This window comes from Daktulosphaira vitifoliae, unplaced genomic scaffold, assembly GCF_025091365.1.
Source record: "Daktulosphaira vitifoliae isolate Bord-2020 unplaced genomic scaffold, ASM2509136v1 Scaffold_33, whole genome shotgun sequence".
NCBI classification, from domain to species: domain Eukaryota; kingdom Metazoa; phylum Arthropoda; class Insecta; order Hemiptera; family Phylloxeridae; genus Daktulosphaira; species Daktulosphaira vitifoliae.
Window position 1 is genome coordinate 35374 of NW_026099603.1, and position 16200 is coordinate 51573.

Genomic DNA, 16200 nt, shown 5'->3' on the forward strand with positions numbered 1-16200 from the left:
AATTAAATACTCATGTGTATTTAGTTTACATAGGTATTTGATTTAAACTGTTTATACCAATTTATTTATTTTGAAAANAAGATATGATGTTGTCCCTGTGGATAGGGAATAAGAATACTTCCACGGCCCCTCTGCCAGTCGTAAGAGTCGACTAATAAGGTTGCATCAGGTTGACAGTCGGCATAAAATTTTTGTGAAATAATATGAGGTGTCCTGAACAAAACTTAGGCGAATTGTCCCATCTCGGATGTATGCGAGGACAACAGGTGAGACGGAATAAAGTAGTTAAAAACGTAAAAAGCCTAAGGAATAAAGTGTTTTATACCAGCCGGACAACTTTTGCATTAGCTGTTTCACCAGTCATATGTACAGGTCTACCCAATGCTTGTAGTGTCAACNCACAGATAAAATGTGGATTTATTCAGCTGAGAAAAAATTTATCTTATGCTATTGAGTGTAAAAATGATCTATCTCTGTTTTATGGATGTATTAAAAACCATCAAAATATTATAAGGTGTGTAGAGTAAATTTTACTATAATATTAATGTTTCTCAATTTTTATCGATTTTTTTTTGGAGCCAAATAAGGGCAATAGCGGCCTACCCCGAAGGAAGATATTTTTTAACCATTGATACACCGGGACAGTTAGGTTATCCGTCGTTGGAGATAGGAATGGCCAATTACCAAACTGATCTCTCGCTCGGCAAATGAAGCCACCCGTGACTGAGTTTTGAACCTGAGACAGTGCGCATTAAGCACTGCCGTGTTACCGACTTCGGCACACCGTCCTGTTAATTTACCTTTATTATGATTATTTTTTGGAAATGTTCTGTACTGTATTCATAGACATAAAGGTGGCAAGAGAGGTTAACTATCCATCCAAATATTTGATTGAGGGAACAATAGTATCGTTTTAATCCCTTTAAAAGTTACTTTACTATCAAATTATTTTAAAGCTAATTTATAAATTATGTGTTTTTTGTAATAAGTATTATGTCTTTAGTCATAATGTGATCTAAGCTTACATATACGAGCTAAAAATATTATTGTGTTAATGTTTACCAGAGTCCTTTACAGTGTAACTAGAATGAAAATAACTTGATATCCCTATAAAATTAAAAAATTATCTAAAATAAGCCCAACAAAAATATATTTCCTCGCCTTGCTCGAAATTTTTAATTTAGCAATAAGATAATAGATCTATTAACTATTATTTCAGCCATCATCAGGTTCAAATTCCTAATATAATAAATCTAGTGATTAGTGTCTAATAAGACACTAAAGTCTATGGATCAATTCAATATTTTCATGAGAAGTAGTATTTATAAATATCTTTCATTCGACATATTTTTTTTTTAAATCAGACCATTTCCCTATATACGAGGGGAGTTCAAATCTAAAAAATGCATATAGAAAGTAGAACTTTTTCAACTTAACTTTTGAAAGTGTTCCGGAAAGTCTGACACTTTTATATATATCTTAAATTAAAGCTAATGTAATATACTTTATAATGGTAAAAAAATATTTCGGACTTTATTTTGTCTTCACGGTGAAAACAGACATCAAAGTTAATAAAAAAAACCCAGCACAGGGGGGTCGCGGCATAGTTGGATCAAGTATAATGATATCTGATAGTGATTAAAATTACTATAATAAAAAAAACGCTTCGATGCAAATCTTTAGATACTGTTTAGATACTATAGTTCTATATGAGCAAATGGAGTCTGAACCACTCCATTTTACTTCCTTTTCCATATAAAATTGCAAAAATTATTCAAGTGTAAGTTATAAAAAATCCAGCACAGGGGGGTTTGACGCAATACTTTTCAATAAATAATGTTTGTTATTTATAAACAAAGTTATAAATTTTATACACTGGACTACAAGGAACTTTCATCAGAAACAAAAATATACTTCTCTAAATTAACATTTCGCGGTGTTTTCAAATATGCAATTAGATTTCTTCTATCATTTTTAAGTTTTAATATTATTACTTATTATTAAAAAATAAGTATTTACATATAAAAAAAAACCCAACACAGTGGGGTTGCGGCACAGTGTTGACGTGCATAAATCGATCAAGTATAATGATATCTGACAGTGATTAAAATCACTATAAAAAAAAACGCTTCGATGCAAAATCTTTAGATAGTGATTAATTAAAAAAATTGGTGGATTATTTCAAAAGCTACATGATCTGTTAGTTCCTTATTAATATCCTGATAAAGATAAAGTATGTCAAATAAAAAAGGGAATATTAAAAAATATTATTTCTCAGAAAAAAATTATGTTGATCCTTACACTTTTTAATAAGTTTTAGCATTATAATGTTAAAAATGTAAAAAATAAAATCGAGAATTTTCATACAATAATAGCATTTGGTAGCCATTTTCACCGTGAAGACAAAATAAAGTCCGAAATATTTTTTTACCATTATAAAGTATATTACATTAGCTTTAATTTAAGATATATATAAAAGTGTCAGACTTTCCGGAACACTTTCAAAAGTTAAGTTGAAAAAGTTCTACTTTCTATATGCATTTTTTAGATTTGAACTCCCCTCGTATATAGGGAAATGGTCTGATTTANAATATCATTTTGATATTCTGTAGGCAGGTAAAAAGTCAGATTTATAAAAAAAATAGACCAAATGTTAGGTAAACACATCATGCATCTATAAAAAAAAGAATTATATTGATCCATACATCTTTCAAAAAGTTATAGCATTATAATGTTAAAAATTTAAAAAAGAATTTTTTTACAAAAATCCTATTTTTTTTATTAACTTTGATGTCTGTTTTCACCATGAAGATAAAATAAAGTCCGAAATACCTTTTTACCATAATAAAGTATATTACATTACCTTTAATTTAAGATATATATAAAAGTGTCAGACTTTCCGCAACATTTTCAAAAGTCAAGTTGAAAAAATTAATTTTTTTTAAAAAAGGTGTCCTTTTAAATCCCCTCCTGTGGGCAGGTAAAGGGTCAGATATAAAAAAAAAAATATACCAAATGAAAGGTAATGATATTATGCATCTATATAAAAAATTATATTGATTTGGTTATTTTTAAAAAAGTTAAGGCAATTTTAAGTAAAAAAACCCAGCACAGGGGGTCGCGGCACTGTGGTGACGTGGCATAGTTGGATAAGTATAATGATATCTGACAGTGATTAAAATCACTATCAAAAAAAAAACGCTTGGATACAAATCTTTAGATACTGTTTAATTTTAAAAAATTGGTGGATTATTCCAAAAGCTTCATGATCTGCTAGTTCCTTATTAATATCCTGATTAAGATAAAATGAATGAAAAAGGGTTTATTAAAAAATAGTATTTCCATTAAAAAAATTATATTGATCAATACACTTTTCAATAAGTTATAGCATTATAAAGTTAAAAATGTAAAAAATAAAATTGAGAATTTTCACACAATAATAGNAAAAAATAAAATTGAGAATTTTCACTCAATAATACCATTTGGTAACCATTTTCACCCTGAAGATAAAATAAAGTCCGAAATTTTCTTTTTTCATGATAAAGTATATTACATTAGCTTTAATTTAAGATATATATAAAAGTGTCAGACCTTTCGGAACATTTTCAAAAGTTAAGTTGAAAAAAATAATTTTTTGTGAAAAAGTTGTCATTTTAAATCCCCCCCTGTGGGCAGGTAAAAAGTCAGATTTATAAAAAAAATATACCAAATGATAGGTAAACACATAATGCATCTATAAAAAAAGAATTATAATGATATGTTTATTTTTGAAAAAGTTACGGCAGTTTTTAGTAAAAAAAATTGAAAATTAGCGATTTTTAAATTTGTAATTTTTTCGGAGGTTTCCCCCGGGGAATTTACGGGGAACGAGGGAAATTTTTTCAATTTTTAAGGGTAATGTCTTCGACTAGATACGATTTGTGATCTTTTGACGTATCGTTGAANGGAACGAGGGAAATTTTTTCAATTTTTAAGGGTAATGTCTTCGACTAGATACGATTTGTGATCTTTTGACGTATCATTGATAGAAATCGGTTCGGTGAGAGCTGAAAAAAAGTGGTAACAGAAACAAAAAAAAAAAAACACATCTAAAAAAACCAATACTTTCTCAGTTTCGTATCAAAGCTAAAATACGTTTTATGAAAAAAATTATTTTTTATATTATTAACTTTATACTGCTATAACTTTTTATAAAATGTATGGATCAACATAATTCTTTTTTTTATAGATGCATGATGTTTTTACCTATCATTTGGTCTATTTTTTTATAAATCTGACTTTTTACCTGCCTAAAAAAATTAATTTTTTCAACTTTACTTTTGAAAGTGTTCCGGAAAATCTGACACTTTTATATATATCTTAAAAGGGGGGTTCAAATCTAAAAAATGCATGCAGAAAGTAGAACTTTTCAACTTAACTTTTGAAAGTGTTCTGGAAAGTCTGAAATTTTTATATATATCTTAAATTAAAGCTAATGTAATATACTTTATAATGGTAAAAAAATATTTCGGACTTTATTTTGTCTTCACGGTGAAAATTGCTACCAAATGCTATTATTGTATGAAAATTCTTGATTTTATTTTTTACATTTTACATCAATACAATTTTTATGAGAAATAATATTTATATCCCTCTTTTATTCGACATACTTTATCTTAATCAGGATATAAATAAAGAAATAGCAGATCATGTAGCTTTTGGAATAATTAACCAATTTTTTAAAACTAAACACTATCTAAAGATTTGCATCGAAGTGTTTTTTATGATAGTGATATTAATCACTGTCAGATATCATTATACTTGACCCAACTATGCCACGTCACCACTGTGCCGCGACCCCCCTGTGCTGGGTTTTATTATTGGATTTCTAAAAAATGTCAATCGAAAATAGGATTTAAGTAATAATAGTTTAAATATTGTTTTTAATAACTTTTCCATTCTTAATACTAATTTTAATTAGAATTTTATTTTCTAGAGTTGGGAATAATATTTGCAATACTTATTCACCAGTGTTTTCTTTATTTTTGGCATTTTTTATAGTTGAAAATACTTCAATTATGGTCATGGTCATTTGTGTAAGTTATACATTTTTAATATTTTTAACCTTAATGATAAGCTTAGAAGACAATAATTTTAGCTCGACTTTTTTATTTATTTATTTATTATTTTTTTTTTGTGTCTCTCATTACAACACGTCCAAATATCACAAATTGTATTTAATTTAAGATATTAACTCCAAAAACTGAAAAATTTCTCTCTTTCATTGTAATTGAGAGCACCCAGAAAAGTACCATATTTATAATTGATTGACATTTTTATAAAAATAATTTTTTTTATTATTAGCTTAGATTCCCCTTGTTTGCTCCCTTGTTCATTCGGTACAAATTTTTGGAAAATATGATTTTCTAAGGGCGCACAGGAACTGAGAGTATCAACCTTCCCTTAAAATGTTAATTTATTCAACTTAAATTTTGAAAATGTTTCGAAAACTCTTTTGACTTTATATAAAATAAAATTTAATTTGCTATTAATTATTATAAATTAAAAAAACAAACTAAATCCAGTCACCTTGTCTTCTATAGATAAACAATCTTTAAAATTAAAAAAAATCAATTTTTATAAAATTAACTTGCTTACATAATTGGTNCAGACATCAAAGTTAATAAAAAAAACCCAGCACAGGGGGGTCGCGGCATAGTTGGATCAAGTATAATGATATCTGATAGTGATTAAAATTACTATAATAAAAAAAACGCTTCGATGCAAATCTTTAGATACTGTTTAGATACTATAGTTCTATATGAGCAAATGGAGTCTGAACCACTCCATTTTACTTCCTTTTCCATATAAAATTGCAAAAATTATTCAAGTGTAAGTTATAAAAAATCCAGCACAGGGGGGTTTGACGCAATACTTTTCAATAAATAATGTTTGTTATTTATAAACAAAGTTATAAATTTTATACACTGGACTACAAGGAACTTTCATCAGAAACAAAAATATACTTCTCTAAATTAACATTTCGCGGTGTTTTCAAATATGCAATTAGATTTCTTCTATCATTTTTAAGTTTTAATATTATTACTTATTATTAAAAAATAAGTATTTACATATAAAAAAAAACCCAACACAGTGGGGTTGCGGCACAGTGTTGACGTGCATAAATCGATCAAGTATAATGATATCTGACAGTGATTAAAATCACTATAAAAAAAAACGCTTCGATGCAAAATCTTTAGATAGTGATTAATTAAAAAAATTGGTGGATTATTTCAAAAGCTACATGATCTCTTATTTCCTTATTTATATCCTGATTAAGATAAAGTATGTCGAATAAAAAAGGAATTATTAAAAAATATTATTTCTCATAAAAAAAAAATTTGGTTTTCCTTTTTTTTTTGTGTCTGTTACTACTATAGCTCTCACCGAACCGATTTCTTTCAATGTTACGTCAAAAGATCACAAATCGTTTCTAGTCGAAGAAATTACCCTCAAAAATTGAAAAAATGTCCCTCATTCCCCGTAAATAGGGAAAACCTCTAAAAAAATTACTAATTTAAAAAACGCTAATTTTCGAAATTTTTTCAATTTTTTTTCCTTAAAACTGCCATAGCTTTTTCAAAAATGAACAAATCAATATAATTTTTTTTTATAGATGCATGATGTCTTTACCTATCATTTGGTATATTTTTTTATAAATCTGACCCTTTACCACCTTACAGAGGGGGATTCAAAATTTTTTTCAACTTTACTTTTGAAAGTGTCTCGTAAAGTCTGTCACTTTTATATATATATTAAATTAAAGCTAATGTAATGCACTTTATTGTGGAAAAAAAAAATTCGGACTTTATTTTGTCTTCATGGTGAATATGGCTACCGAATGCTATGTTTGTGTGAAAATTCTCGATTTTATATTTTTTACTTTAAAATGCAACAACTTTATAAAAAATGTATGGATTAATACAATTTTTTCATGAGAAGTATTATTTCATTCGATATACTTTATCTTAATCTGGATATAAATAAGGAAATAGCAGATCATGTTGCTTTTGGAATAATCCATCAATTTTTTAAAATGAAACACTATCTAAAGATTTGCATCGAAGCGTTTTTTATGATAGTGATTTTAATCACTGTCAGATATCATTATACTTGATCGAACTATGTCACGTCACCATTGTGCTACGACCGCTCTGTGCTGGGTTTTTTTTAATGGAAACATGTACAATTAACTTATTTAATTATTATATAGTAATCAATTAAGTTAATGACTGGTAAATGATAATTTTTAAAACAATATTTGAAAAATTACTAACACCAATTAACAAAATTTATTCAATTAATCAACCAAATTAACAATGTGCATCACCTTTATTTTAATTACATTAAATTCTTAATATGCTCTGAAATACTAGTTCAATAATTGTCATCAAATAGTAATTTTATTAATTAAATCATTTTCTATTTTATAATCTAGTTAAAAATGTATGATTGTTTATAAAAAATACTTATTTATAAAAAAAAATGAATAAAAACACTAATGAAAAAATTGTCTATCTTATTTTTATCGTTGGTTTAAATGATTCTGGATTATAAAGTAACCTTTTAACTATATAAAACAACATTATTAATCAATAAAAAATAATTTTCCTCTGTACCCCGTTGAAGTTTTTTTCTAGATATGATAATGTAAAAACACAAAAATATAATTACCTATAACACAATTATCTTTTTAGATTCCAAAAATGCCTTTAATGATGAAATTATCTCCTATGTGTCATTTGTGTATGTGTTTGACAACATTATACATATCATGTAATGTAGGATCCAGCTTAGAAGAAGTATGTCTATGGATTTACAAAATAATTATATTTTTGAAACTATAGCCGAAACCTTAAATTAACAATATATAAATCATTTTTTAGGAGTCAACTAAAATTGGGAAAGAACCTTTTGGAATTTGTATTCTTAACACATCAATTTTAACTATAAAACAAAATTTGCTGCTTTTAATATTAGGGTCGTATACACCACTCAGATGTAAATGCATATTTCAACCTACAGTATGGATGAACAATGCAACGTATGCAAGCGTATGTATAATTTTTTTTTGAATCAACGTGTTTAAAATTAAGGTCATGGTTAATTTTTAATTTAAATGAGACCTTCTGAAATTTTACTTGTCAAGAAATATTTTTATTAATTATTCTAATCTATTTTAAATTTCATGAAAACTATTTTCAAAATTTTCATACGAAAATATCCAATAATGAAGATGGTCAGATTAATGTATGTTAACAAAATTATAGTTTTTCGAGGGATTTAAAAAAAAAATTTCTTTCTTTGAAAATATATAATTATACATTATTTATTTTATTTTTTTATTAAGATATATGATTTATTATAATTTACATATTTAAATAAATCATATATTTCTAATGAATAATTTTAAATTATATAAACTTATATATTTACAATAAAATTATTATTTTTCATTTACACTTCTGAAATATTTAATAAAATATAATGTGACATTGGATAGTTGGGACAATTATAAATGATATTTGATAGTAATTAAAATCGCTATTATAAGAAACGCTTCCATGCAAATCTGTAGATCTAAGATCAAAATCTTAAAAACCAAATAAGAATTTAGTTGATTATTTTAAAAACAAAATGAACTCCTATTTTCTTTTTGTTTAAACATTTTAAAAATAATTCGTGCAAAATTTCGATTCAAAATGTAATTTTTAAACAATTTTTTTGGTTTTTTTGAGATGATATTTATGAAAGGTTATAATTACAAGAAAGTTGAAATTTTTACCATAACATTTTTTTATCTCAATTTACAAGTTTGTTATTGAAATCAATAATAGAATATTTTTTGAGAATTTAAAAATTGGTTTTGTTTATGGTAATATGCAGTTAGAAAATTTTATAATAACTATTTATAGTAAATTTATGATAAACATTTAAAATTTCGTTTAAGTCACTATTTTTTTTTGCATTTTTATCGTAATGAATCATTTAAATAGAAATCATAGTAATCATTTCTATGTAACTTTTGGTGTTTACTAAGATTCTACAATTGAAATATTCTTAACTTAATTTTTTTATTATTTATAAATAATTTAAAATATGTTGGTTAAAATGAAATTAACAACACAACAGCAGACGAAATCATAGCAAAACTAGGATAGGTCCAACAAAGGTATTAATATTTTGGATACTTTTCGGATAATAATCAAAAATTTGACGAAGCGGGTTTACCACAAAAATAATACTACAAAACTGTTAAACGTAAATTAAAATAGCGCTAAGAATTTTTTACCGATTTAAAACACTATAGATTAATAATTGTATTTCAAACCGTTAAGTTTTCTTCTTCTTCTTCTTTGCCTTAATCTCAACTACTTGTGGTCGGCCACCCTTAATCTAATTTAATCTAAATCCATTTGACACAATCTCCACATCATCTACGCTCACATTAGCTGTCCTCTTATCACATTCAATAGCATCCCCCATCTCTTTTTTGGTCTTCCTCTACATCTTCTTCCTTCAACATTCATTTCTATAACTGTTCTTACAGCTTCCGATTCTTCTCTCTTCATAACATGACTAAACAATCTAAGTCTATTTTCTCTCATCTTATCCACGATTGACGTTACACCTATTCTCCCTCTTTTATGCTCGTTCCTTATGCTATCTTCTCTAGTCACTCCACTTATCCATCTTAAGCATCTTAAGCATTCTCATCTCTGCTACACTTGTAATAAACAAAAATAAGTAACAATAGATGGTTGTATTAGGAAGGAAAAGAAATGTAACGCAGGTGGCCAATGAGGAAATAAGAGTCGTAGCGGGCGTAGTATAAAGAAGGATGGGCAGCAATAGAAAGTAAGAGTGGCTATAGGTACCAGGCAGTAACTTTAATAAAATGAAATAGAAAGGGATCTCGGGGTATGTATACTTGCGTGAAGACGTCTAATGTATGAATAAGATGTAATTACAAAGAAGGGTCACTACCTAGCACTTGTACAAACACGCGTATACGAATTTCTGGCGAGTCACAAATATCGTATTTCTTTATAAAAATATTTTAGTTTATTCTCGATGACCTATCTTATTCTCGATGACCTATCTTATTCTAATTGTTTATTATTAAAAGTTCTTCAGTAAAGGATTTATTATAGACTTATTATATAAATAAATGTTTCCACTTATCTTTGACTATCCTGATAAGACAGATATTCTCTTGAGATGAATGATGTAGTTGATTTTTTGTTTTTAATTAATTTTTTTATGTATAAATACTTGCTTTCTAATTATTACTATCTCAAAAAAGAGCTAATATAAAAAATCTACAGATTTGAAATCAGTGTAAAAATTTGATTTAGTTTTTAGCCAAGTATATATATATTCTATTATCATTAAAAAATATTTGATTTTAGTGATATGATTTTACTGTATAATTCAGTATAAAAAACAATGTTCTACTGCTATAATTTTTGCAGATGTTTAATTAAAAAAGTTTTTTTGAAATTGCCATTTTTTAAAGTAGCATAATTTTAAGATATTATAATTTCTAAAATTAAGGGGTTTTACCCCAATATTTGGTGATTATAAGTTCAACTAGAATATAATCGTGTATTTTTGGCGTATAAATCATTTAAGTTCAGTGAGAGTCGAGAATTTTTATGGACAGGTATAAAAAAAAAACACATCATGGTAAAATTCAAAAAATTAAAAACGTATGGAATAACTGATTAATTGTTAACTTGATTTAGTTCTTACTTAGAGAATAGATTCCAACAGGTGAAAATTAATGGTTTTCTATCAAATAAAATATCAGTGCCTTCAGGTGTTTCTCAAGGAACATCTGAATTTATCACCATTGTTGTTTGCATTATTTATTCTGGACATAGGTGCATGCTTTAAATACTGTAAGAACCAACTATTTGCTGATGATCTCAAAATGTTATGCAAATTTTATAACAATTATTGATTAGTATAAAATTCAAGAAGATCTAAACAGATTTTGTGACTGGTGCCACTGAAATGGGTTAAAACTGAACATCACAAAATGTTTCAAAATATCTTTTTCCCGTTCAAGAACGAAATTAATTAATGACTATCATCTCTTTGATAATCAAATGAGGATATTAGTACCATTAGTGATCTTGGGGTAGTTTTTAAAACCAACTTATCATTTTAGCCACACATTGATCATATCTGTGTGAAGTCCCTAAGAACTCTAGGTTTCTTAATTAAGAATACCAAAGAATTCAAGAACGCACAGTGTCTAAAAACTTTGTATACTTCTTTAGTTAGACCTACGTTGGAATATTGCTCAATTATTTGGAATCCTTCACAAGTCGGATTGATAGAATCGCTTGAGCGTGTAAAAAGAAGATTTTTACGTTTAATCGCTTATAAGAGACGTATGATTTCTATTAATAACCCTTCCGAGTCAATATCACTTAATTCTGTACAGGCTTCCCTTAACTTAGATTCCCTTGTTAATAGGCGAAAATATACAGACGTCTGCTTTCTTTCTAAATTAGTAAATGGTGTTATATTCTGTCCAGAACTATTACAATCCATAAACTTTCATGTTCCTAAATTTAATTCACGTTCTTGTCCCACATTTGAAATCCCTTTTCATCGAACATCTTACGGTTTTAATAACCCTGTTGATCGAATAGCCAGAGAGTGCAATAAATTAAAATTTGATTTGTTTATTATGAATGATTTGTATTCCTTAAAACACTGATTTTAGTAGCCTGATGCATATCATTAAATCACCTTTTTTTTTTTNAAATTATAAAAAGTGGTATATTTGTATAGAAAGTATTCTTTTTCATATAACCAGAAACATTGTGCAATTATAAATTTTGTTAAATTAATCTAAATATAGTAACAACGAGTTACTCTAAACCAGAGGTTCTCAAAGTCAAATGAATCACGGACCCCCCTCTAAAGACCTAACCCTGATATGGGATCGCGGACCACACTTTGAGAAACTCTGCTCTAAACAAATAATATTTATATGTTGTTATATATATTCCTATGATATAGTCTAATTAACTTAGGCTCTTAAAAGTGTATTGAAATGGATGTAACAAAATTTATAGATGCATATAATTACTAGTCTTACTCATGATATAATATACAAGTTAAGAATTCTATTATTTAGTTTTTTCCTTTTTTTTAGTTTTTCAGATTTTCATTCTCGGTACTACTAGCGACTAAAAAAATCGTAAATAAAGGAATTGTAGACTAATATTTGATTTTTAAAACTAATATAGTCTTTATATATGTAATATTGATTAATTTTTTATTTCAATAATAGATTTTATAATAAATATGAAATATTACAAATGTTTGGAATATTATCTTTACTACAAAGATGTTTATTAAATACTATGTTTAATAATATGTTTTCCATATTATAGTTTCCTTAATATAATCAGTCACTTTTTTTTTTGGAAAATTATATGTGTATGAATTTAAATAAAAAATATTAAATAGTAAAAAATTGTTAATTTTTTCTATTAATTAGTCATTTTAAGAACTATTTTGAACTTGTTCTACGATACATTACGACGGCAGAATAAAGTAAAGATTGCATCTAGATATTATTCTAGAATTAGGCATAGGCTAATGTATACAGTTATTGACAGAGGTATAGTTATAGGCCCAAATTGAAATATTTTGATTTTTAAAATAAAATTTCTTTTAACTAGTCAGATTTTCACTATATATTTTTCCTAAAAATTAAATTTTTATTTAACTGTGAAAGGTATTAAATCAATTTTAAAAAGGGTGCCGATTAAAAAAGTGCCCATAACGTATATTCAAAATAATATTAAATCCTATGGAAAAATAAAGGTGCCAGTTACTGTATTTTTGATCATTTTGTAAAAGTCAATGATTTAAAAAGAAGTATCTAAACTATACATATCATAATAGCAAAACTCGAAATATAACAACATTTTTATTGACAGAAACTATTAAAACATTTTCAACCGTGGTAATTGATTAAATACAGTAATTTAAAACTGTATTTTTTCTTAAGGTGCTAATAACTGAATCCTTTACTCTATTTGGTTAGAATATATTTTTTAAGACTATATGTATAGGTAGCCATTTATCAGTATTATTTGTAAATGTGTAGTAAAAAATTTTAAATGTTGTTTCTATAAGAAAGCTTTGATGTAAAACGTATATTCATCATTGTTAACAACATTATCGTTGTTAACTATTAATGTACTCGGACCGGTCTAATCGTTATCGCGTCTACTCCCTACTACGCACGTTGCAGTGGACATTACTACTACCGGCCGATCAGCTGTTGCACACCACACACTATACCCACACATAACCACATTTTTAGTATAGTATAGTGAAGTATTGTATAGCGGAATAATCATCTGTTGAGAAAAAATTGTATGTTTTTTTTATTGACTGCACTAATTGCAGTAAATTGTAAAACAAATTTTTTTTCATTTTGTTTTGATAATATTGTTAATTTAAACAGTTTTTTAATTTGAGTAGTATTTGTCGTTACACAAATTGCGATCTTATCTTCTCTTAAGCTACTAATTAGCTAATAAATATTTTCCTGTGGTTTATTGCTACTAATTAGCAAATGTATTTTAACTAATTGTGATATTAAAAATTGTTAAGTTACCAAAATTGTAATATCTCAATTGTGTTTGTTATTACTGTGTTATTGTTTACTAGTTATTGTCGTTTTTTCATTTAGTTTTAAGGTAGCATCTCTAGCCAGCAGCTCTGCAAATTGTGAGTACCATTGAATTTTATTTAGAATTGAATTTTGTTTATTATAATTATTGAACTGATTTAGTGCTGTCATTGAAGTTGTAGAGTTTATTTTTGTTGTTATTTTATTAAATTTTTGGAGTTCATATTTACAGTGGCGGCTCGTGGGTCTCGGAATTGGTGAGGCAAACTTTTAATTTAGTAAATTTGAATAAAGAATATACCTATTTTTAAGATTATAGGTAGATAATTATTTCGAGGGGCTTAGGATTTTAGTATATAGCTAGAGATAGCTGTATTAATAGGTAACATGTTAATTCTTTAAAATTTTTATAAATTATAAGATGAAAAATTATAATCGTATAATAATTTTTTACATTGACTGATAACTGATGTGATAAACGTAATTCGTTTGTTGTTTTTGTGGGTAAGCATAGATTAGGAACAATAACGACATATTGTCGATTCCATTTAATTTAGACGTAAAATGTCGTTTCGCATTTGAAACCACCTGGCACATGATGGTGTTCACCGCTGAGGAAAATTTACATCAGCCTCATTTTACCAAGTATTCACGACTCTCCCCCACCAATCAATCTTAATAATCCAGTATAGCAACTGAATCAAAAAAAAGTTTGCCTCTCGGACCTTATCGGTTTGCTTCGTAATCAGTCTTGTAACCTGTTGTAAATTTTTAATCATTAACGAACGGCGAGCGCAAACCTTTGGTTTCGGCACTAAATACCATGTTATATTTCGCTGTGTTTGTGCAATCAGGCGCAACATTATGTTATCTATTTTCGTCCTATTATTTTTTATGGTTCAAGATTACAAATTGCGTTAATTATAAAAATAAATTATAATATTTTGAAAGATATTTGATATTGATAGAGGCTCGAAATAAATAAATTATTATAAGGTAAATTGCAGNGATATTGATAGAGGCTCGAAATAAATAAATTATTATATGGTAAATTGCAGGTAAGATTGTGCCTCACTTGCCTCACCCGGCGAACCGTCACTGCATATTTATATTATTTGTTGAGCCCAAAGGGCTAAAGTTATCTAATCAAGTTATTCATTAAATTATTATTATTAATTATTGTAAAAAAGGTTTGAATTATTTATTTATTTAGTTTAAGGGTACACACTTACACATTATTCATCACATAGATCACTGGTTTTGTGCAGGCGAACCCTTCCACTTCCAGTTACTCTATTTTACACGGCATTACACAACGCAGCCTGATCGGTATTAAGTGCTTTTAGCCGGTTCGTGTACGTACTATAAAATTTAGTGCCCCTGTTCTAAACAATCATAAAAGATAAATTTGAAAATTACTGTCAAGTATTCAAATTAGCTATGTAATTCTTTTTATCTAGTACAATTCTTTTCCAATAACTACTTTTGCTTAATTCCTTTTTATTAAAAATGATTTTTATATTATTTATTCAAAGTTCACTATTATGTGAATCATTTGATTAACATTTTTTCTGTATATAATTATTGTAATTTTAAACTACACTCGAAGAATATATTTTTTTATTTATTACTAATAAGAAAACAAACATTTTTTAGTCTTTTTCTTATAAAATATGTTGATGGGTCGATAACAATTATAAGACAAATTCATTGAGTTACGATTGGACGCAGCATGTACAGGTATACGTATACTGCATCCGCGGACCTATACTTAATATATGTATAAAGAGGCTTCCCACATAGCAATGAAATATTTCTAGAATATTCCTAGAATATTTATTTTTGATATTAAAATATTTCTAGAATATAACCAGAATATATTGAAATATTCTCACAATGTTCTCAGAATATACTTTGGCAGCGAATATTACATTCTCACAATATTTTAAAGGTATATTTCTAAAATGTTATAAAAAATATATTGTGACAATATTTTTAAAATGTTTTATAAATATATTAAAAAAATGCAAAAAATAGATCGCTACGCGGGATTTGAACCCTGTACTTCTAGCGCTTTGGACTCGTACGTGACCCATGGACCCACAGGTTGCTTCGAAAGAAATAGGATAAAAAAGACTATTTAAGGTAGTTCAAATGGTTATTTGTCTGTTAAGTAATTTTTCTTGTTTAAAAAAATTCAAAGTAAATACAATTTTATATTCAATTTAGATTAGATTCATATAATTTTTTTGAAAATCGGCGATCCCATTACCATGATTTCTCCTTGTAAGTTAGAAACTGACTATTATTGTTGATAATATAGAAATATATTCTAACTATAATAAAAAAACTTTTTAGGATTTTTAGTTTCACAGGACAATAATAAGATATAATTGCGTTGATAAAACTAAAAAAATTTTAACTCGATAGGCCTGCAAATAATAGCAACAAGGGTTTTTTACTGTCCCTAACTTACTTAGCTTAATTGAATT

General features: G+C 26.9%; 1 protein-coding gene across 1 annotated transcript; it reads left to right on the plus strand.

Moving 5' to 3' along the window:
- The first annotated feature begins 410 nt into the window (after positions 1–410).
- LOC126908899 (uncharacterized) lies at positions 411–12381 on the plus strand. Its single transcript, XM_050691227.1, has 5 exons — positions 411–514; positions 4976–5075; positions 7737–7841; positions 7926–8093; positions 12215–12381. Exons 2-5 carry the CDS (start codon positions 5058–5060, stop codon positions 12281–12283), a joined length of 360 nt encoding a protein of 119 aa, XP_050547184.1. The 5' UTR covers positions 411–514; positions 4976–5057; the 3' UTR covers positions 12284–12381.
- Positions 12382–16200: the final 3819 nt, after the last annotated feature.

Coding starts and splice junctions, on each gene's coding strand:
- LOC126908899 (XM_050691227.1), top strand. Junction 7,842..7,925: donor TAGGATCCAGCTTAGAAGAA/GTATGTCTATGG, acceptor ATCATTTTTTAG/GAGTCAACTAAAATTGGGAA. Junction 8,094..12,214: donor ACAATGCAACGTATGCAAGC/GTATGTATAATT, acceptor CCTTTTTTTTAG/TTTTTCAGATTTTCATTCTC.